Source organism: Somniosus microcephalus, chromosome 12, assembly GCF_052327205.1.
Source record: "Somniosus microcephalus isolate GS21.2 chromosome 12, FLI_Smic_1.0, whole genome shotgun sequence".
Taxonomy (NCBI): Eukaryota; Metazoa; Chordata; class Chondrichthyes; order Squaliformes; family Somniosidae; genus Somniosus; species Somniosus microcephalus.
In genome coordinates, this window is record NC_140998.1 from 16,828,613 (window position 1) to 16,852,331 (window position 23,719).

The following is a 23,719-nucleotide window of genomic DNA, read 5'->3' on the forward strand; positions in this document are numbered from 1 at the left end:
GGATAAATATTGGCCAGGACACCCGCGATAACCCCCATGCTGCTCTTCGAAATTAGTGCCACAGGATCTTTCATGTACAACTAAGAGCGCAAGCGGGGCCTCGGATTAACGAGTCACCTGAAAGATGGCACCTCCGATAGTGCAGCACTCCCTCAGTACTGCACTGGAGTGTCAGTCTAGATTTTGTGCTCAAGTCTCTGGAGTGGGACTTGAACCTACAACCTTCTGACTCAGAGGCGAGAGGGTGCTATCAACTGAACCACAGCTGACACAACAAATTGATTAGAATGTATTTCCTTGTGTATTTTTCTCAAGCTGTGCTGCACCGTTTCCCTCGTGTTGCTCATTGTGTTCTATTTTTAAGCTTTCTATTTCCAGAAACGTGAGTCAATGTATTTTCTTTGTTTTCAATAAACTCAGTCTCCGTCAGTCCTCTGAGGGCACACTGGTGGCTCGCTGGGTGAAAATAGCACCTGGTATGGTACGTAGATCAGACGGTTCCATGTTCTTTCGTTGGCCTGTGCTGATCTTGACCGGGACAGAGAAGAGGCAGTGCGATTAGTGTCGGTGACCCCGAGTTTAAAAAAAAATCCTGGTCACTATCCTGTAGGTCTTCTCGTAAAGTGAGGGTAGGTGAGTGCATGGCTCGACTCGGTTGTGATCCTCTCTCTTGCCCCTCCCCTCAGTTTCAGTAGCCTCACTGTCGAGGCACACACATAAAGAGTGGTCCGCGGGTAAGGTACAGGAGGGCTAGCAGGGTCAAAATCCTGGAACTCCCTCCCTAACAGCACTGTGGGAGTACCTTCACTACACGGACTGCAGCGGTTCAAGAAGGTGGCTCGCCACCACCTTCTCCAGGGCAATTAGGGATGGGCAATAAATGCTGGCCTTGCCAGCGACGCCCACATCCCATAAAACAAATAAAAAAGAACCTGTAGAACTCGCTGTATCTCCAGGAGAGCAGGGAAGAAGACTGGGGAGAAACCAAAGGAAGGCCAAAGCTGATGCTACTTTTCAACTGGCAGTGAGATTTGAGCTTTAAGCAAAATTTTGAGATGTTAATTTTTAATCTTAGTTCCAGGATGGTTTGGCTCCAGTTCCAATTGTTTAGTTAAGCATGGCAAAAAAAACTGTAAAACTTTGTTGAAGTGCTGAAAGTACTTTTATGGCCAGTGACTTCACTCTGTCGTGTTTTCCAGGCTAACAGGGATGCAGTGCTGAGCAGGATCCCAGAACACCACAACGATCGCGTTATCAGTTTACAGAGTGCCTCCATTGTCTATGACCTTCTAACAATAGCACTGGGAAGACGCTGCCAATACGAAATGCTGTCAGAGGTGAGTCCAGCCCAAAAGCCAGTTCATTGCAGGCTTACCTTCACGCAACACTGCGCCAGTCAAATATGTTCCATACGACCCATCATGACATTCCACTTGGAGTATTGCCCATAGCCCATTTATTTCACATCGCACAAAATGTCTATACCCCCAGCAGTTTTACAATATAAAGTTCAGTGACAGGAAATGACTGAGATAATGTTAAGTGTACAAATCTCTCTATTTACATTTAGGAATTAAGGAGAAGTTCAGTAGCATACACTTCCTCTTTAAGAAGTGAAGAGTGCATGCACGGTCTGTCACTCTCCTCCCTTTCCACTTCCCTCCACACACTTTTTTTCTTCCTCACTCTTTCTCTCTCTGCTGCCCACCTTTCACCCTCTGTTTTCTGTGCGTTTTCTTTCCCACGTGTTATTTTCTTTACTCTTTGTCTCCTTCCCGCTCTCTTCCTCCTTCTCTCACTCTTCCCTCTCTTTCTGTTTTCATATTTCTCTTCTCTTTTTCCTCCCCCTGCCCCCTCCCAGTTATTTTGTGTATTCTCCCTTTTCTCCCTCTCTGGCTGGCGCTCTCTCACTGTCCGTCTGTTTTTCATTCTTTCCTCCCTCCTCTGGTTATGTTCTTTGCTTCCCTCTCTCGTGCTCTCCCCTCCTGGCTTTCAGTTTTTATCTCTCTCTTCTCTTCCTGTTCCCGACCCCCATATTATTTTCTGTAATCTTCCTCTGCCTCGTTGCCCTGTCTCTCACCACTGACCCCCTCCCCCCCCCCCCCCCCCCCCAAAGTAGGGTAATACTGCGAGAACCAGGCAGTTAGAATCATAGAATGGTTACAGCACAGAAGGAGGCCATTCGGCCTGTCGAGCCCGTGCCGGCTCTCTGCAAGAGCACTTCATCTAGTCCCACTCCCCCGCCCTTTCCCCGTAGCCCTGCAAATTTATTTCCTTCAGGTACTTATCCAATTCCCTTTTGAAAGCCATGATTGAATTTGCCTCCACCACCTTTTCAGGCAGTGCATTCCAGATCCTAACCACTCGCGTAAAAAAGTTGTTCCTTTGGTTCTTCTGCCAATCATCTTAAATCTGTGTCCTCTGGTTCTCGACCCTTCTGCCAATGGGAACAGTTTCTTTGTATGTACTCTGTCTAGACCCCTCATGATTTTGAACACCTCTATCAAATCTCCTCTCAACCTTCTCTGCTCTAAGGAGAACAACCTCGGCTTCTCCAGTCTGTCCACGTAACTGAAGTCTCTCATCCCTGGAACCATTCACGTAAATCTTTTCTGCACCCTCTCTAAAGTCTTCACATCCTTCCTAAAGTGCGGTGCCCAGAATTGGACACACTATCCAGTTGAGGCCGAACCAGTGTTTTATAAAGGTTCATCATAACGTCCTTGTTTTTGTACTCTGTGCCTCTATTTATGAAGCCCAGGATCCCGTATGCTTTTGTAACCACTTTCTCAACCTGTCCTGCCACCTTCAGCGATTTGTACACAGGTCTCTCTGTTCATGCATCCCCTTTAGAATTGTCAACTTTAGTTTATATTGCCACTCCTTGTTCTTCCTACCAAAATGTATCACTTGGCACTTTTCTGTGGTAAATTTCATCTGCCACGTGTCCGTCCATTCCACCAGCCTGCCTATGTCCTCTTGAAGTCTATCACTATCCACCTCACTGTTCACTATACTTCCAAGTTTTGTGTCATCTGCAAATTTTGAAATTGTGCCCTGTACACCCACGTCCAAGTCATTAATATATATCAAGAAAAGCAGTGGTTCTAGTACTGACCCCTGGGGAACACCACTATGTACCTTCCTCCATTCCGAAAAACAACTGTTCACTATTCTGTTTCCTGTCACTTAGCCAATTCCGTATCCATGCTACCACTGTCCCTTTTATTCCATGGGCTTCAACTTCGCTGGCAAGCCTATTATGTGGCACTTTATCAAACACCTTTTGGAAATCCATGTACACAACATCAAACCACATTGATCTCATCAACCCTCTCTTATTACCTCATCAAAAAGCTCAATCAAGTTAGTTAAACACGATTTGCCTTTGACAAATCTGTGCTGGCTTTCCTTAATTAATCCACACTTGTCCAAGTGAATGTTAATTTTGTCCTTGATTATCGTTTCTAAAAACTCCACTACCGAGGTTAAACTGACTGGTCTGTAGTTGCTAGGTTTATCCTTATACACTGCTCAGTGACATCCTTGACCCTGGCACCAGGGAGGCAACATACCATCCTGGAATCACGCCTGCGACTGCAGAAACGCATGTCTGTTCCCCTAACTATTGAATCTCCTATCACTCTTGCTTTCCCGATCTTCCTCCTCCCCCCTTGTACAGCTGAGCCTCCCGTGATGCAGTGGACTTGGCTCTGGCTGTACTCCCCAGAAGAACCGTCACCTTCACCCATATTCCGGTTAGAGAGTGAGATGCACTCAGGGGACTCTGCACTACCTGCCTGGCTCTCCTTGTCTGTCTGGCGGTCATGCATTTCCTCTTTGCCTGCACACACTTACACTGCAGAGTAACCACCTCCTGAAACGTGCTATCCATGTAGCCCTCAGCCTTGCGGATGCACTGCAGTGACACCAGCTGCTGCTCAAGCTCCGAAACCCAGAGCTTGAGCTCCTCCAGCTGACGACACTTTCTGCACATGTGGTTGTCCGGGACACGGGAAGCGTCCTGGAGTTCCCACATGGCACAAGATGTGCATTCCAAGGGACCTGAGGTGCCCTGCCATGTCTCTACTTAATAGACTATTAACTAACTTAACAGAAATAAACTCGACTTAAAAAAAGCAATCACCAGCTACTAACCAATTTTTTTTTCTTTTCGGCTCCTTCCCTTATGCTGACATCACTTACCTTGCTCCATAACGCTCGTGCTCCCTCCGGGCTCTCTGGCCTACCTTTATCTCCGCCCGCTCCTCTCGCTCTCTCCTCCTTCCCCCTCTGCTCTGGATTTCCACTCTCTCCAAATTCCCAACTTTAGCACTCTGTTTAGAAGCCCTCCGTTAAGGATCACTCTGTGCAGACCACGCACAGTTAACATGATAGTAAACTATGGATGAAAACCTAAACATTGCTGCCTGAAACAGAGTGTTGTAAAAATGAAAGAAAACTATGAATTATCATACATAGCAATTCCTAAACTCTGCCTCCCTGTCCACCTCCCAGGCCCTTCTTTAATCCCACCTCTTTGACCAAACTTTTGGCCCTCCTCCTAACCTCGGCACACATTTTTTCCTTACCCTGCTATCTAGCACCATGGGATATTTTTCTACTTTAAAGGTGCTATATAAATGCAAGTTGTTGTTGTTTGTTATAATTTATAAATTATGAGGCACTGCAATACAAAGTTCCTTTCATCTCTGGATTCGAATCCGGCCCAGGCTGATAGTGAAAATCTCCTGTGTCTGCTAGGTGTAAGGGTCCTATGTGCAATGATTTTGACCCATCTCAATCCAATTCCTAATGGGAATGGACCTACAGCATAAAATTGGACGTGATTGCTGATCTCACTCAAGTGTGCAGAGTGGTTAGTGTGGGAAATGGAAGCAATGTCACACTGGTGTAGCAAGGGACGCCTTTTGGGACTGGGGCTACAGCCCATTATTAGGACAGACTCGAGGGAGCTTTACTCTATGTCTGGCTATACTGTACATAGGAAGAGGAGTAGGCCATTCAGCCCCTCGAGCTTGTTCCGCCATTCAGTGAGATCACGGCTGATCTGCATCTTAACTCCATTTACCCGCCTTGGCTCCATATCCCTTAATACCCTTGGCTAGCAAAAACCTATCAGTCTCAGATTTAAAGTTATTAATTGAGCTAACATCTACAGGAAACTTTGTGCTATCCGGAGGTGAGCTATCCGGAAAACTGGAGCCACCGGCAAAAATCAGCAGCCGTTTTTTATTCTTTTTGGTTTTTTTTGCTTTGTTTGAACAGTCAAGCTGTGCAAGGTCTGTAGCTATAGCAACAGCTTCAGCTACAGAGCTTTAGGGCCACACCCGAGTGTTTAGAAGCTGTTGCTAAGCAACAGTGTTTGTTGTCAAATACGGAGATAAGAATCTCCGTATCTCTCAACATTAACTCTGGAGAGTACGGAAGTTTTGAGGCAACGGCAGCAGCTCGGTCCCGTGGGTGCTGGATAGCACAAAGTTTCCTGTACTACTTTTTGTGGGAGAGAGTTCCACACCTCTACCACCCTTTGCATGAAGAAATGTTTCCTAACTTCTCTTTTGACTGGCCTGGCTTTGATTTTAAGGTTATCTCCCTTTGTGCTAGACTATATCTACCCTATCTATTCCTTTCAAAATCCTAAAACCTCAGTCAAATCACCCCTTAACTGTCTATATTCCAAAGAATACAAGCCTAGTTTTTGGAATCTTTCCTCATAATTTAACCCTTGGAGCCCTGGTAGCATTCTGGTGAATCTGCGCTGCACTCCTTCCAAGGCCAGTATATCCAGAACTGTACACAGTACTCCAGATGTGGTTTAACCAGGGCTTTGTATAGCTGTATCGAAACTTCCTCCCCCTCTATATTCAAGCCCTCTTAGTTATAAAGGCTAACATTTTATTTGCCTTTTTGATTATTTTTTTTGGACCTGATGACTACATTTTAGTGATTTATGTACATGGGCTCGTCAATCTCTTTGGACCTCCACTATTCCTAGCTTTTCACCATTTAAGTAATACTCAGAGTGCTGAACATTTAATGAATGGCGTAAGATTTTTCTTCCCTAAAGTCTGTTACAATTAATGAGAACATTTCAACTAAAGAGGTCGTATTTGAGAAATAGAAAATCAAATCTCCCATATCTCCCTCTTTCTATGGAGATGACCCCTGGACTCCAGCAGAAGCCTCGTGCCTTGGTGCTCTGACCAGATTTTAGCCAGGACAATTTTTTCTGAAGGAATAAATAATTGCCATACTTTGTACAAAAAAAAGAGACTTGTATTTATATAGCGCCTTTCATGACCTCAGGACGTCCCAAAGCGCTTCACAGCCAATGAAGTACTTTTGAAGTGTTGTAATGTAGAAAGCGCGGCAGCCAATTCGCGCGTAGCAAGCTCCCACAAACAGCAATGATAATGACCAGATGATCTGTTTTGGTGGTGTTGATGAGGGATAAATATTGGCCAGGACACCAGAGCTAACTCCCCTGCTCTTCTTCGAAATAGTACAATGGGATCTTTTATGTCGACCTGAGAGGGTAGACGGGCCCTCGGTTTAATGTCTCATCTGAAAGACGCACCTCCGACAGTGCAGCACTCCCTCAGCACTGCACTGGAGTGTCAGCCTAGATTTTTGTTCTCAAGTCTCTGGAATGGGACTTGAACCCACAGCCATCTGCCTCAGAGGCAAGGGTGCTACCCACTGAGCCACGGCTGTCACCGGTACAGTGCAGCATAGTGTGTTTTTTAAAATATGTGCTCATTCACAGCTCCCTTGTGGTCCTAGACTTAATATTATTCAAAGCCCTCGGGGTGGGAGAAATTAGTCCTGTTAATTCCTTTAAACAGCTGCTTATTGGATATAAAGAGAGGCCCTACAGCCTTAATATTTCTGATTAAACCCCACTATCATACATGTGTGATTATTCTACTTTGAAAAGTAGCCCATTAGTACCCATGGATAGCCTTTAATCAGTATATGGGCTGCCTAGTTTGAGATCTTGTCGTTAATATTGAGAGTCCACCAAATTGTAGGATTATCTTCAGTCGCATTTGCAAGTATTTCTATTACAGTGTTTAAAACCTTAATGACATATAGTAGATCTGAGATGTTACTATATCGATGAACCATTACAGCCGCGAGTGCCAATCCCTTGCTTTGCTGATTAGTGATGATGTGGGAGTACCAGGTGCAAAGTACAGATCTCCGCGACTTCAATGCTAGCCTGAGCGCTAACTTTCATTCTAGTGGTACTCTGCCCTCCCAGCAGCTGGATCTCTTCGTCTACTCATTCTGGATCTCAGTCTTTTGGTAATCCAAAACGATAATCTCTGGTTGATGAAGAGGGCCAGCTAAAAAGTCTCAAAATTTGACATGAGCTGTTTTCACACAATGTTCAGATCTGTGTACCAAAAGTCTTTTGTCTTTTGAATGAGACGTTAACCTGAGGCCCCATTTGTCCTCAGGTGGACGTTGATTCTGGACCCCATGAAGTCTCATGGCTTCAGGTCAAGCATGGGCAAGGAAACCTGCTGATTACCACCCACCGCCCTCTCTCAGCTGATGAATCAGTACTCCTCCATTTTGAGCTCCACTTGGGAAGAAGTACCGAGAGTAGCAAGGGCACAGAATGTACTCTGGGTGGGGGACTTCAGTGTCCATCACCAAGAGTGGCTCGGTAGCAGCACCACTGACGGAGCTGGCTGACTCCTGAAGGACATAGCTGCCAGTCTGGGCCTGCGACAGGTGGTGAGAGAACCAGCATGAGGGAAAAACCTACTTGACCTCGTCCTCACCAATCTACCTGTCGCAGGTGCATCTGTCCATGACAGCATTGGTAGCAGTGACCACCACACAGTCATTGTGGAGACAAAGTCCCGTCTTCACACTGAGGACACACTCCATCGTGTTGTGTGGCACTACCACCGTGCTATATGGGATAGATTCAGAACAGATCTAGCAGCTCAAAACTGGGCATCCATGAGGCGCTGTGGGCCATCAGCAGCACCAGAATTGTATTCCACCACAATCTGTAACCTCATGGCCCGGCATATCCTTCACTCTACCATTACCATCAGGCCAGGGGACCAACCCTGGTTCAATAAGGAGTGTAGATGAGCATGCCAGGAGCAGCACCAGGTGACGTAAGAAAACTACTAGGCACTTGGTCAGAGTATTAAACAAGGCTTTAATCGACTGTTTCACAACATGGAAGTCTAGTTATCCTTCACTAGTTCCTGTTTACAAAATGTCCCTGAGCAAGCTGGGCCCGTGCCCGAGTATTTATACTCTCCCTGGACTGCGCCACCAGCAGGCCGCCCAGTATATTTCATAAGCCCTTTCTACATGAATGGCACGATTTATGTCACCAGGCGTACCTAAAAATGCGGTGCAAACCTGGGGAAGCTGCAACACCGGACTACACGCATGCTAAAAAGCGGAAGCAGCATGCTATAGACCGAGCTAAGCAATCCCACAATCAACGGATCACATCAAAGCTCTGCTGCCCTGCCACATCCAGTTGTGAATGGTGGTGGACCATTAAAAAACTAACGGGAGGAGGAGGCTCCATGAATATCCCCATCCTCAATGATGGTGGAGCCCAGCATGCGAGTGCAAAAGACAAAGCTTGAAGCGTTTGCAACCATCTTCAGCCAGAAGTGCCGAGTGGATGATTCATATCGGCCTCCTCCAGAGGTCCCCACCACCACAGAAGCCAGTCTTCAGCCAATTCGATTCACTCCACGTGATATCATGAAACGGCTGAACGCACTGGATACAACAAAGGCTCTGGGCCCCGACAACATCCCAGCTGTTGTGCTGAAGGCTTGTGCTCCAGAACTAGCCATGTCTCTAGCCAAGCTGTTCCAGTACAGCGACAACACTGGCACCTATCTGACAATGTGGGAAACTGCCCAGGTATGTCCTGTCGACAAAAAGCAGGACAAATCCAATCTGGCCAGTTACCGCCCCATCAGTCTACTCTCAATGATCGACAAAGTGATGGAAGGTGTCGTCGACAGTGCTATCAAGCGGCACTTACTCACCAATAACCTGCTCACTGATGCCCAGTTTGGGTTCCGCCAGGGCCACTCTGCTCCAGACCTCATTACAGCCTTGGTCCAAACATGGACAAAAGAGCTGAATTTCAGAGGTGAGGTGAGAGTGACTGCCGTTGACATCAAGGCAGCATTTGACCGAGTGTGGCTTCAAGGAGCCTTAGTAAAACTGAAGTCAATGGGAATCGGAGGGAAAACTCTCCGCTGGCTGGGGTAATACCTAGCACAAAGGAAGATGGTCGTGGTTGTTGGAGGTCAATCATCACTGACCCAGGACATCGCTGCAGGAGTTCCTCAGGGCAGTGTCTTAGGCCTAACCATCTTCAGCTGCTTCATCAGTGACCTTCCCTCCATCATAAGGTCAGAAGTGGGGATGTTCGCTGATGACTGCACAGTGTTCAGTGCCATTTGCAACTCCTCAGATAATGAGGTAGTCCATGCCCGCATGCAGCAAGGCTTGGGCTGATAAGTGGCAGGTAACATTCGCGCCACACAAGTGCCAGGCAATGACTATCTCCAACAAGCGAGAGTCTAACCACCACCCCTTGCTATTCAACGGCATTACCATCACCGAATCCCCCACCATCAATATCCTGGGGGGTCACCATTAACCAGAAACTTAAGGACCAGCCACATAAATACTGTGGTAACAAGAGCAGGTCAGAAGCTGGGTATTCTGCAGCAAGTGTCTCACCTCCTGACTCCCCAAAGCCTTTCCACCGTCTACAAGGCACAAGTCAGGAGTGCGATGGAGTACCCTCCACTTGCCTGGATGATTGCAGCTCCAACAACACTCAAGAAGCTCGACACCATCCAGGACAAAGCAGCGCGCATGATTGGCACCCCATCCACCACCTTAAACATTCACTCCCTCCACCACCGGCGTACCGTGGCTGCAGTGTGTACCATCTACAAGATGCACTGCAGCAACTCGCCAAGGCTTCTTCAGCAGCACCTCCCAAACCCGTGACCTCTTCCACCTAGAAAGACAAGGGCAGCAGGCGCATGGGAACACCACCACCTCCAAGTTCCTCTCCAAGTCACACACCATCCTGACTTGGAAGTATACCGCTGTTCCTTCATCATCGCTGGGTCAAAATTCTGGAACTCACTCCCTAACAGCACTGTGGGAGTACCTTCACCACATGGACTGCAGCGGTTCAAGAAGGTGGCTCACCATCACCACCTCAAGGGCAACTAGGGATGGGCAATAAATGCAGGCTTGCCAGCGATGCCCACATCCTATGAACGAATAAAAAAAAGTTCCCGTGGCTACTCATAGAAGAGCTGGGGAGTTCTCCCCGGTGTCCTGGACAATATTTATCCCTCAACCAACATCACTTAAACAGATAATCTGGTCATTATCACATTGCTCTTTGTGGGATTTTGCTGTGTGTAAATTGACTGCCATGTTTCCTACATTACAACAGTAACTACACTTCAAAAGTACTTGATTGGCTGTGATGCACTTTAGGACATCCTGAGCTCATGAAAGGCACTATATCAATGCAAGTATTCCTTTTTCTATCTAAAAATACTCTGAGTGATATACCAACAAGTCAGACATTGATACAGCCCGCTCTTTGTTGGAGCTGGTTCCAGTGCTCTCGGCACAGCTGATGTTGGAGCTGCTCAGAAAATCCTGCTATCTATTTCCCTTGGGTGCTTGGCCTATCAGAACCACCAGTCATCAATTGCATTGATCTCTATGTTAGAACTTTGAGATTAATCAGGAAGCAGCAGCAGGTTCACTAGATTGATTCCTGGGATGAGAGGGCTGTCTTATGAGGAGAGATTGAGTAGAATGGGCCGATACTCTCTAGAGTTTAAAAGAACGAGAGGTGATCTCATTGAAATGTATAAAATTCTTAAAGGGCTTGATAGAGTAGATGCTGAGAGGCTGTTTTCCCTGGCTGGAGAGTCTTGAACTAGGGGTCGTAGTCTCAGGTTAAGGGGTCAGCCATTTAGGACTGAGATGAGGAGAAAGTTCTTCACTCAGGATTATGTGTCTGGAATCCTCTACCCCAGAGGGCTGTGGATGCTCAGTCGATGAGTATATTCAAGATGGAGATAGATAAAGTTTTGGGCATTAAGGGAATCAAGGGTATGGGGATAGGGCAGGAAAGTGGAGTTGATGTAGAAGTTCAGCCCTGATCTTATTGAATGGCGGAGCAGGCTCGAGGGGCCGTATAGCCTAATCCTGCTCCTATTTCTTATGTTTACTTTTAATTCCTCTAGTTATCTCCCATCCTTTCCTGGAGCTGCTGGGTACATTTCTACCAGCGCCAGCCATATTTCTGATGCCTTGTTCAAGTGACTACTTTTCATACATGAGTGGGTGTTAGCAGGCTATTGCTGAGAGGAAGACACTCGCAGTCGAGCCTGACCCAGGGGCCATACATGTGCACTTTCCCCACACTACACATGACCCTCCCTCACCTCCCCTCAGGGGTCAGGGGTTACTGAGTCCAATTATACCGTTGTCCTGGCTGAGATCACGAAACTCAGGGCACCGAACCGGGATCAAACCTGCGACCTTTCTGGACCGTCTGGCTTCATTATCACATCAGGATTGCATTTACCAACAAAGCCAGTTAAGATGTAATGATCTCACAAGAGTTAAATTCATAACATGGTCTGTTTACTGATCCCTCTAATGGGCCTCACTCTGATGATTAATATCTCTCCGGCTGAGTGAAGTATAAGACACCAGGCCAGACTAACCTTAGAAGAATGGATCCAGTTTTTTAAAATCCTAAAGTAAATAATAATGACGTGCAATACATCTGTAATTAGATCCAAAATCAACAAAGAGTAGCTTTCCTTCCAACCCGCTCTCAACAGAGTCTGATGAATACACTCTCAAGGAGGGAATAATCATCTGGATATTTCTTTTGGATCCTGATGGATTGTCAGAATCTCTGGGTGGGTGAAGCAAAGACCAGCTCCAGTCATGAGGGTTTGATTGTTGGACAGAGAACTTTTCCAGATTTCCATCGCAAACTGGGTCCGCCCTCCCAGAGTGACAGTTAAATCTGGCGTAGGAATTCTCAGGACCCTGCACAGATTGTTTGGCTCTTACACATGTTCTCCTCAGTGGTAAATATACTTTAGGCATGCAAACAGTTTTCCATTCTACAGGCAGAATGAGGACTAAGTGGCAGAACTTTGTGCTCTGGTGTTTAGGCTAGTGCTTCCTGCCATTAGTTGTGATATTCAGACAATCATGATGCATATGCAGCATTGCCTAATTGGAACCTCAAACGTGGTAGCATCATTCACCAACTATTGCAACTTTCTGTGTCTAGTAGATAAAAATGCACAGGAGAGCATTGCTTGGGGTCAGAGATTGTGGAAACGGCCTGGTAGATAAACCCAATCCTTAAGGCCATTAAAGGAACATAAGAAATAGGAAGAGGTGTAGGCCATACTGCCCCTCGAGCCTGCTCCGCCATTCAGTAAGATCATGGCTGATCTTCGACCTCAACTCCACTTTCCCGCCATATCCCTCGATTCCCCTAGAGTCCAAAAATCTGTCGCTCTCCATCTTGAATATACTCAATGACTCAGCATCCACAGCCCTCTGGGGTAGAAAATTTCAAAAATTCACAACCCTCTGAGTGAAGAAATTTCTCCTAATTTTCAGTCCTAAATGGCCGACCCCTTATCCTGAGACCATGCCCCCTAGTTCTAGACTCTCCAGCCAGGGGAAGCAGCCTCTCAGCATCTATCCTGTCAAGCCCTCTAAGAATTTTATACGGTTCAATGCGATCACCTCTCATTCTTCTAAACTCCAGAGAATATAGGACCATTCTACTCAATTTCTCATAGGACTTACCTACCACCTCCAGTTTTCTCCCTTTACTTTTCGTTTCCTGAAAGTGGTGAGGTATGATTTCATGGGCGTCAGCCTGCTACTGTTTTACCCAAGTGCCCATTCTTCATGTTTAGGCCCAGGCAGTGAATGCTAGTTGGCTATTTGACCATGGGGTACCTCAGCCAAGCCAAGTCCAATCCTCAGCTGGTGCCCACATACACTTGTTATCGGGGCCACTAAAGAGCAATCAGGAATGGGAACTCTGTCCTTTTCTCTACATTTGTCTGAGGACACTGATGCCTTTGTAGTGACCTGACTGTTACCTTAAGTGAACCATTTAACTTAGTACAGGTTAGGGAGCAAACCCAGGACCTTCCTGGTCTGTGTGGCATTTTTAATTTATAAAGAAAGAATTAACTTGTTTTTATATAACGCTTTCATGTCCTCAGGACGTCCAAAAGCACTTCAATGAATTAGCTTTTAAAATATAGCCACTGTTATACAGGTGAACACAGCAGCCAATTTGCACACAGCCAGGTCCTACAAAGAAAAGTGAGATAAATAACCAGTTAATCTTTTTGGGTGGTGTTGATTGAAGGATAAATGATGGGCAGGATACTGGGAGAATTCTCTCTTGAGCTTCTTCCATTAATACCATGCGATCTTTTACATCCACTTGAAAGAGTAGACAGGGCCTCTGTTCAACGTCTCATCCAGGAGATGGCACATCTAACAAAGCAGCACTCCCTCAGCCTAGACTAGGTATTTAAAATTATAAAAGGATGTGACAAGGTAGATAGAAGCAAACTGTAGCCAGCGGTTGAAGGGCCAAGAACGCCATCCATAGATAGGTTAGAGGTTTAGAACAGAGGGCAGAAGAAACAACTGTACACAGGGTATGGAATTCACTTCCAAGGTTAGTGGTTGAGACAGAAACCGTGTCAGCATTCAAGATTAGATTGGATAGGTGGATGAAGAATAAGGGATTTGAAGGGATGTGGCAACAGGGTGGGTAATATGATTAGAACTATTTGCTCGTTTGGAGGGTAAACACCAACATGGGCCAAATGGCCTGTTTCCATGCTGTAACTTCTGTGCATTTCTATGTTCCGAAGCCCTGGAGTGGAACTTAAACACACAGTAGCTCTCCCAACTTTGAATCAGAAGGTTGTGTGTTCAAGTTCCACTCCAGGACTTCAGAACATAGAAATGCACAGAGAGCTACTAACGAGCTAAACTGACACTTTGTGAACTGAGCCATGGTGAGGAGGCTGCTCTACATGACCTATCCCCAAAAACAGCACTAGTAGTTTATAAGAGCGCCCAAAAGGATCATCAGTCCTCTTTCTCTCAATTACATGTCCATTTTTTGAGCTCTGCTCTTTGCTTACCTTTCATTCACTCCTCCCCTTTCCTCAAGTTAGCTTTGTTCTCCCATGAGAGGCGGCTGTCCATCAGCATGACAGGAGGTGGAACTTGATGCAAACTCTCTGGCACCGCATAAGATGAGCTTATGTCAGTGTCAGCTGCGTCTCAGTTCGTAGCACTCTCGCCTCTGAGTCAGAAGGTTGTAGGTTCAAGTCCCGCTCCAGAGACTAGAGCACAAAAATCTGGGCTGGCACTCCACAATGTAGTGCTGAGGGAGTGCTGCACTGTCAGAGATGCCGTCTTTCGGATGAAATGTTAAACTGAGGCACCATCTGCTCGCTAGCTTTCAAAGAAGAGCAGAGGAGTTATCCCCGGTGTCCTAGCCAATATTTATCCCTCAATCAACATCTAAAACAGATTATCTGGTCATTATCACATTACTGTTTGTGGGAGCTTTCTGTGTGTAAATTGGCTGCTGTGTTTCCTACATTACTGCACTTCAAAAAGTACTTTTTGGGATGTCCAGTGGTCGTGAAAGGCGCTATATAAATGCAAGTCTTTTTAGCGACAGGAAATAGACAAAGAGCTCAGAGACTGAATGATGATGGAGCTTGCCTGTCTGTTGTTGACCTCAGAAAATATATAATTTTAGCCAATTGAGAAAAGGAGATGAAAATATTGTACATCTCTAAACTTGTGTAATGTTTTGGCCTTGTATTGCTTATGCTTAATCACATTCCTGGCCTTAGTTTTGGTGCATCAAGTTGGTGAGCTTCAGGCTGTCACAATAAATCTACTGGATTTTGTTTGGCTCTTTGCTGACGCAATTCTTAGAGTTTACCTAGAGTGGAAGTTTTTTTAAGTTTTGTGTTATGTCTTTTTTGAGAGAATATGGAACCCATTTTTTCCCCCAAGATTAATTGCGGATTTGAGTCACCCAGTGACTTCAGAAGCATACTATATTAGGAAGATCTAACAGTCTGCATACATCTGAGAGAATATATTCAATAGTTGAAAAGGAATATCAAAGGATGAAGAGACAAGGCATTAGAATAGATTGCTGCAGTTGAGTTAACACCAGCACAGGGGTAATGGGTCAAATAATGTTCTGTGAATTCTCTGATCTTGACCATTAATTAATTTAGCAATTAATCTTCTGGTAATCGTATCATGAAGAAAGACTGTCTGCCTGGGACATGTGTTGCTAAGCGGTCTGTGGAACATGTGTTGTTGGGCCGTCTGGGACATGTGTTGCTAGGCTGTCTGGAACATGTGTTGCTGGGCCGTCTGGAACATGTGTTGCTGGGCCATCTGGAACATGTGTTATGTTATGAATCGTTAAGGGCAATTAGGGATGGGCAATAAATGCTGGCCTTGCCAGTGACGCCCACATCCCAGGAACAAATATATTTTTACAAATCGGCAAACTGACGGCAACCTTTCTACAACAAGAACTACTTGCATTTCTATAACGCCTTGAACGTAGTAAAACGTCCCAAAGTGCTTCACAGAAGCGTTATCAAACAGAATTTGACACTGAGCAATATAAGGCGATATTAGGACAGCTGACCAAAAGCGTGTCAAAGGTGTAGGTTTTAAGGAGCGTCTTCAAGGAGGAGAGGTTTGAGGAGGGGATTCTAGAGCTCGGGGCCCAGGCAACTGAAGGCACGGCCGCCAATGGTGGAGCGATGAAAATCGGCAATGCACAAGAAGCCAGAATTGGAGCAACGCAGAGCTCCCGGAGGGTTGTAGGGCAGGAGGAGGTTACCGAGACGGGGAGGGGCGAGGCTATGGAGGGATTTGAAATCTAGGATGAGAATTTTAAAATTGCCGGACCGGGAGCCAATGTAGGTCAGCAAACAGCAGTGGTGGATGAATAGGGATTGATGCGAGTTGGGATATGGCAGCAGAGTTTTGGATGAGCTCAAGTTTATGGAGGGTGGAAAATGGGAAGCCGACCAGGGGAGCTTTGGAATAATCGAGTCTGGAGCTAACAAAGGCATGGATGAGGGTTTCAGCAGCAGATGGGCTGAAGCACACTTATTAGGCTGCAATTACACTGGAACTTTCGTATTGGTACAGGTCAGTTTTGCCCCTAACCACTACTAAAGCGCCTGGCGAAGGGCGTCTCGCTCCACTTCGTTCTGGAGCCATGTCGAGCCTTGGGGTCCAGATTTACACTGCAGCTTCACACGGCTGCCACATTTCATAGTCTGAATGCAGCCTTTGAGAATCATGAAAAAAGTTTCTTTTCAACAGTTGAGAAGTAGTCTGCTCCGATAATGAAGCAGATACGAGAGATTTTGAAATGAAGGTGTTTTAATTTTCTTCTTCATTTCTAGTGCTTGGAACGAGCGATGAAGTTTACGTTTGAAGAGTTTCACCTTTGGTACCAGTTTGCATTGTCGCTGATGGCTGCAGGCAAGGTGAGTACAAATTAAATAAATGTGAGTTGGGGCAATATATTAAATCAATTCACATAAAATTGCAACAGCCAAAACAATTATTTCCCATTAGTTTTTTACTCTGCTATATTTCCTCTGAGGGAGTGCTGCACTGTCAGAGGTGCCGTCTTTCAGACAAAAGGTTAAATCGAGGCTCCGTCTGCTCTCAGGTGACTGTAAAAGATCCCACGGCACTATTTCGAAGAAGAACAGGGGGTGCCCTAGCCAATATTTATCCTTCAATACACTTCACCAAAGCAGTTTACCTGGTCATTTATCTCATTCCTGCTTGTGGGAGCTTGCTGTGTGCAAATTGGCTGCTGCATTTCCTACATTACAACAGTGACTACACTTCAAAAGTACTTCATTTGTTTGTAAAGCGCTTTGGGATGTCGTGAGGTTGTGAAAGGAGCTATAACTTCAAATCTTTCTTTACCACTCAATGTAGGAAGTGCGGCAGCCAATTTGCGCACAGCCAGGTTCCACAAACAGCAATGAGATAATGACCTGATGATCTGTTTTAGGTGTTGGTTGAAGGATAAATCTTGGTCAGGACACCAGGGAGAAGTCCCCTAGTCGTCTTCGAATATGCCAATGGGATATTTTACACCAACTTGAGAAGGTCAACAGGGTCTCGGTTTAACGTCTCATCCAAAAGACAGCACCTCCGGCAGAGGCACGATGGTCTGAAAGGCCTCCTTCTGTGCTGTATAATTCTATGATACTAAGTGTGGCAGTTGGAACTGAAGCTGTAAAGTCGTTCTCAGTCTCTCCTGGTTCCTGACGTAGCTGGATGAGACCCAGAAGAAGCAAAATGAAAATATAAATTGAGACAGTTAGGTCTATGAATAATTTTAAAACAGGATGTTTTTCTACCATTGTCTTGCCCTAGTCTGCCCGGGCAGTGAGGGTACTGAGGGAATGTATAAGGCTCAAACCAGATGATCCCACAATTCCACTCCTCGCTACCAAATTGTGCATCGGATCTCTTCACTGGGTAAGTCATGTCAATTCCCTTCGTATTTAAATACTGATTTTAATTAGATTTTTTATATTCTCATCCTTGTTTTCAAATCCCTCCATGGCCTCCTACCCCCTATCCCTGTAACCACCTCAAACCCTGATAATAAAGGATGGCATAAGGACAGTAGTGAGCTCGGAAGATCAGGAAGTAAAATCAGTATGGGTGGAGATAAGGAATAACAAGGGGCAGAAAACACTAGTAGGAGTAGTATATAGGCCCCCTAACAGTAGCTATACCATTGGACAGAATATTCATCAAGAAATAGTAGGAGCTTGCAACAAAGGTAATGCAATAATCTTGGGGGACTTTAATCTCCATATAGACTGAACAAATCAAATTGGCAAAGGTAGTCTGGAGGACGAGTTCATGGAATGCATTCGGGACTGTTTCCTAGAACAATATGTCATAAAACCAACCAGGGAACAGGCTATTTTCAATCTTGTATTGTGTAATGAGACAGGGTTAATTAGCAATCTCATAGGGGCAGAGTGAAGGTGAGGGGGTGGGAGGCCATGAAGGGATTTGAAAACAAGGATGAGAATATAAAATCTAATTAAAATCAAACAGTCGGGGAGATAGAGGAACAGATATGTAGGCAAATCTCAGAGAAGTGTAGAAATAATAGGGTAATAATAGTGGGGGATTTCAACTTCCCCAATATTAACTGGGATAGTCAGAGTGTGAAAGGCTTAGAGGGTGCAGAATTCTTAAAGTGCATCCAGGAGAGCTTTTTGAGCCAGCATGTAGAAAGTCCTACAAGAGAGGGGGCGGTACTAGACCTAATTCTAGGGACTGTAACCGGGCAAGTGGTAGAAGTGTCAGTAGGAGAGCATTTTGGTGACCGTGACCATAATTCGGTGAGATTTAAGGTAGTCATGGAAAAGGACCAAGATGGACCGGAAATAAAGGTTCTAAATTGGGGGAAGGCCGATTTTAATATGATAAGGCAGGATCCGGCCAAAGTGGACTGGGATCAGCTACTTGTAGGAAAATCCACATCAGAGCAGTGGGAGTCATTCAGAAAGGAAATAGAGAGAGTACAACGCCAACATGTTCCCGTAAAGGTCAAGGGTGGGACCAACAAGTCCAGATATACAAGAATGGATCAGGAAAAAAAGGGAGGCTTTTGGCAGATACAAAGGACTAAAAACAGTGGAAGCCCTAGAGGAGTGTAGAAAGTGCAGGGGGGTACTTAAAAAAGAAATTAGGAGAGCGAAGAGGGGGCATGAAAAAACACTGGCGGACAAAATAAAGGAAAATCCCAAGGTGTTTTATAAGTATATTAAGGGCAAGAGGATAACCAGGGAAAGAGTAGGGCCCATTAGGGACCAAAGTGGCAATCTGTGTGTAGAGCCGGAAGATGTAGGTGAGGTTTTAAATGAATATTTTGCATCTGTGTTCACTATGTAGAAGGATGATGTAGACATAGAAATCAGGCAGGGGATTGTGATATACTTGAACAAATTAGCATCGAGAGGGAGGAGGTACTAGCGGTTTTAGCGGGCTTAAAAGTGGATAAATCCCCAGGCCCAGACGAGATGTGTCCCAGGCTGCTGTGTGAGGCAAGGGAGGAGATTGCAAGGGCTCTGACACAAATTTTCAGAACCTCTCTGGCCACAGGGGAGGTGCCAGAGGACTGGAGGACAGCTAACGTAGTACCATTATTCAAGAAGGTTAGTGGGGATAAACCAGGGAATTACAGGCCAGTGGTAGGGAAATTATTGGAAAAAATTCTGAGGGATAGAATTAGTCTCTACTTGGAGAGGCAAGGATAGCCAGCATGGCTTTGTCAGGGGGAGATCATGTCTAACCAATTTGATTGAATTTTTCGAGGGGGTGACTAGGTGTGTGGATGAGGGTAGTGTAGTTGATGTAGTCTACATGGACCTCAGTAAGGCTTTTGACAAAGTCCCGCATGGGAGACTGGTCAAGAAGGTAAGAGCCCATGGGATCCAGGGCAATTTGGCACATTGGATCCAAAATTGGCTTAGTGGCAGGAGGCAGAGGGTAATGGTCGAAGGTTGTTTTTGTGACTGGAAGCCTGTGTCCAGTGGTGTACCGAGGGATCGGTGCTGGGTCCCTTGCTGTTCGTAGTGTACATTAATGATTTAGATAGGAATGTAGGTGGTATGATCAGTAAGTTCGCAGATGACACGAAAATTGGTGGGGTGGTAAATAGCAAGGAGAGTAGCCTCAGGCTACCGGACAATATAGACGGGTTGGTCAGATGGGCAGAACAGTGGCAAATGGAATTTAACCCTGAAAAGTATGAGGTGATGCATTTTGGGAGGACTAACAAGGCAAGGGAATACACAATGAATGGTAGGACCCTAGGAAGGACAGAGGATCATAGGGACCTTGGTGTGCATGTACATAGATCCCTGAAGGCAGCAGGGCAGGTAGATAAGGTGGTTAAAAAGGCATATGGGATACTTGCCTTCATTAGCCAAGGCATAGAATATAAAAGCAGGGAGATTATGATGGAGCTGTACAAAACGTTAGTTAGGCCACAGCTGGAATACTGTGTGCAGTTCTGGTCGCCACACCATAGGAAGGATGTGATTGCAATGGAGAGGGTGCAGAGGAGATTCACCTGGATGTTACCTGGGCTGGAGCGCTTCAGCTATGAAGAGAGACTGGACAGGCTGGGGTTGTTTTCCTTAGAGCAGAGAAGGCTGAGGGGGGACCTGATTGAGGTGTACAAAATTATGAGGGGCATAGATAGGGTAGATAGAAAGGAACTTTTCCCCTTAGTAGAAGGGTCAATAACCAGGGGGCATAGTTTCAAGGTAAGGGGCAGGAGGTTTTGAGGGGATTTGAGGAAAATCTTTTTCATCGAGGGTGGTTGGAATCTGGAACTCACTGCCTGAAAGGGTGGTAGAGGCAGGAACCCTCACAACATTCAAGCAGCATTTAGATAAGCACTTGAAATGCCATAGCATACAAGGCTACGGACCAAGTACTGGAATGGGATTAGAATAGATAGGGCTTGATGGCCGGCGCAGACACGATGGGCCGAAGGGCCTCTTTCTGTGCTGTATAACTCTATGATCATAATATGATAGAATTTCACATTACTGTAATTTTGAGTGATTTGCCTAAGTCTGAAACTAGAGTCTTAAACTTAAATAAAGCCAATTACATAGGTGTGAGGGCCGAGTTGGCTAAGATAGATTGGAAAAATAGACTAAAAGGTATGGCGGTAGATAAGCAGTGGCTAGCATTTAAAGAAATGTTTCATAATTCTCAACAAAAATACATTCCATTGAGACAAAAACTCCATAGGAAAAGTGATCCAACCGTGGCTAACTGAAGAAGTTAAGGATAGCATTAGAATGAAAGAAGAAGCTTATAATGTTACAAAGAATAACAAGGGGCAGAAAACACTGGTAGGAGTAGTATATAGGCCCCCTAGCAGTAGCTAATCCATTGGACAGAATATTAATCAAGAAATAGTAGGAGCTTGCAACAAAGGTAATGCAATAATCTTGGGGGACTTTAATCTCCATATTGACTGAACAAATCAAATTGGCAAAGGTAGTCTGGAGGATGAGTTCATGGAATGCATTCGGGACTGTTTCCTAGAACAATATGTCATGAAACCAACCAGGGAACAGGCTATTTTAGACCTTGTAAGGTTGACCAAAAAATTGATGATAAGGGGAAAAAATAGAATGAGAGAAAACTAGCAAGAAATATAAAATCAGATTGTAAGAGTTTCTACAAATATGTAAAAAGGAAAAGAGTAGCAAAAGTAAACGTTGGTCCCTTAGAGGCTGAGACAGGAGAAATTATTATGGGGAATAAGGAAATGGCAGAAACGTTAAATATTTTGTATCTGTCTTCACAGTAGAAGACACAAAAGCATATCAAAAATGGTGGGGAACCAAGGGCCTAATGAGGGTGAGGAGCTTAATGTAATTAATGTAAGTAGAGAAAAAGTACCAGAGAAACTAATGGGACTAAAAGCCAACAAATCCCCATGACCTGACTGCCTACATCCTAGGGTTCAAAAAGAGGTGGCTGAAGAGATACTAGATGCATTGGTTTTGATCTTCCAAAATTCCCTAGATTCTGGAATCGTACCAGCAGATTGGAAGGTCACAAATGTATTCAAGAAAGGAGGGAGAGAAAAAATGGGAAACTACAGGCCTGTTAGCCTGACATCAGTCGTCAGGAAAATGCTGGAATCCATTGTTAAGGAAGTGGTATCAAGTCACTTAGAAAATCATAACATGATTAGGCAGCGTCAACATGGTTTATGAAAGGGAAATCGTGTTTGACAAATTTATTACAGTTTTTTGAGGATATAACGAGCAGGATAGATAAAGGGGAGCCAGTGGATGTAGTATATTTGGATTTCCAAAAGGCATTCGATAAAGTGCCACATAAAAGATTATTGCACAAGGTTAGGGCTCATGGGGTTGGGGGTAATATAGTAGCATAGATAGAGGATTGGGTAACGGACAGAAAACAGAGAGTAGGGATAAATGGATCTTTTTCAGGTTGGCAGGCTGTAACTAGTGGGGTGCCGCAAGGATCAGTGTTGGGGCCTCAGCTATTTACAATCTATATTAATGACCTAGATGAAGGGACCGAGTGTAATGTATCCAAGTTTGCTGATGATACAAAGCTAGGTGGGACAGTAAGCTGTGAGGAGAACACAGAGTCTGCAAAGGGATATAGATAGACTAAGTGAGTGGGCAGTAAGGTGGTAGATGGAGTATAATGTAGGGAAATGTGAGCTTATTCACTTTGGTAGGAAGAATAGAAAAACAATATTTTTTAAATGGTGAGAAACTTTCAAATGTTGGTGTTCAGAGAGATTTGGGTGTCCTCGTGCAAGAAACACAGAAAGCTAGCATGCGGGTACAGCAAGCAATAAGGAAAGCAATTGGCATGTTGGCCTTTATTGCAAGGGGGTTGGAGTATAAGAGTAAGGAAGTCTTGCTACAATTGTACAGGGCCTTGGTGAGACCACAACTGGAGTACTGTGCACAGTTTTGGCATCCTTATCTAAGGAAGGATATACTTGCCTTGGAGGCGGTGCAACAAAGGTTCACTAGATTGATTCCTGGGATGAGAGGGCTGTCCTATGATGAGCGATTGTGTAGATTGGGCCTATACTCTCTGGAGTTTAGAAGAATGAGAGGTGATCTCATTGAAACATAAAAGATTCTGAAGGGAATTGACAGGGTTGATGCTGAGAGATTGTTTCCCCTGGCTGGAGTGTCTAGAACTAGGGGGCATAGTCTCAGGATAAGGGGTCGACCATTTAAGACTGAGATGAAGAAGAATTTCTTCACTGAGGGTTGTGAATCTTTGGAATTCTCTGCCCCAGAGGGCTGTGAATGCTGAGTCTTTGAGTATATTCAAGGCTGAGATAGATAGATTTTTGGACTCTAGGGGAATCAAGGGATATGGAGATCGGGCGGGAAAGTGGAGTTGAGGTCAATGATCAGCCATGACCTTATTGAATGGCGGAGCAGGCTCGAAGGGCCATATGGCCTACTCCTGCTCGTCTTCTGTTATTAACCCACCGAGATCTCTGCACTCCTCCAATTCTGGCCTCTTGCGCATCCCTGATTTTAATCGCTCCACCATTGGGGACCATGCCTTCAGCTGCCTGGACGCTAAGCTCTGGAATTCCCTCCCTAAACCTCTCCATCTCTCTACCTCCTTTAAGTCATTCCTTAAAATCTACCTCTTTGACCAAGCTTTAGGTCACCTGTCCTAACATCTCCTTATTTGGTTCGGTGTCAGATTTTGTCTGATAATGCTCCTGTGAAGTGCCTTGGGATGTTTTACTGTGTTAAAAGGCTTTATATAAATGCAAGTTGTTGTTGTCTCCACTCCATCCAACTGCCTCTCAGCAGCCATACCCACCGCAGCACCCATGCCTTTCCCCATCCCCTCCCCTCTTGCCATATTGCATCTCCTTGCTTTTCCCCGCTCCTTTGTGCCACATGCCACCACTCCCACTCCG

General features: G+C 45.3%; 1 protein-coding gene across 7 annotated transcripts in view; it reads left to right on the forward strand.

Moving 5' to 3' along the window:
• The window catches only part of ttc7b (tetratricopeptide repeat domain 7B), a 499,428-nt gene that overhangs the window by 157,955 nt on the left and 317,754 nt on the right, over nucleotides 1-23,719 (forward strand). For all 7 annotated transcript variants that reach the window (XM_086002622.1, XM_086002620.1, XM_086002625.1 and 4 more), the window contains exons 9-11: nucleotides 1,200-1,337; nucleotides 16,608-16,691; nucleotides 17,602-17,706. In XM_086002622.1, coding sequence (XP_085858748.1) covers nucleotides 1,200-1,337; nucleotides 16,608-16,691; nucleotides 17,602-17,706 — 327 coding nt within the window. The remainder of the gene's footprint in view (nucleotides 1-1,199; nucleotides 1,338-16,607; nucleotides 16,692-17,601; nucleotides 17,707-23,719) is intronic.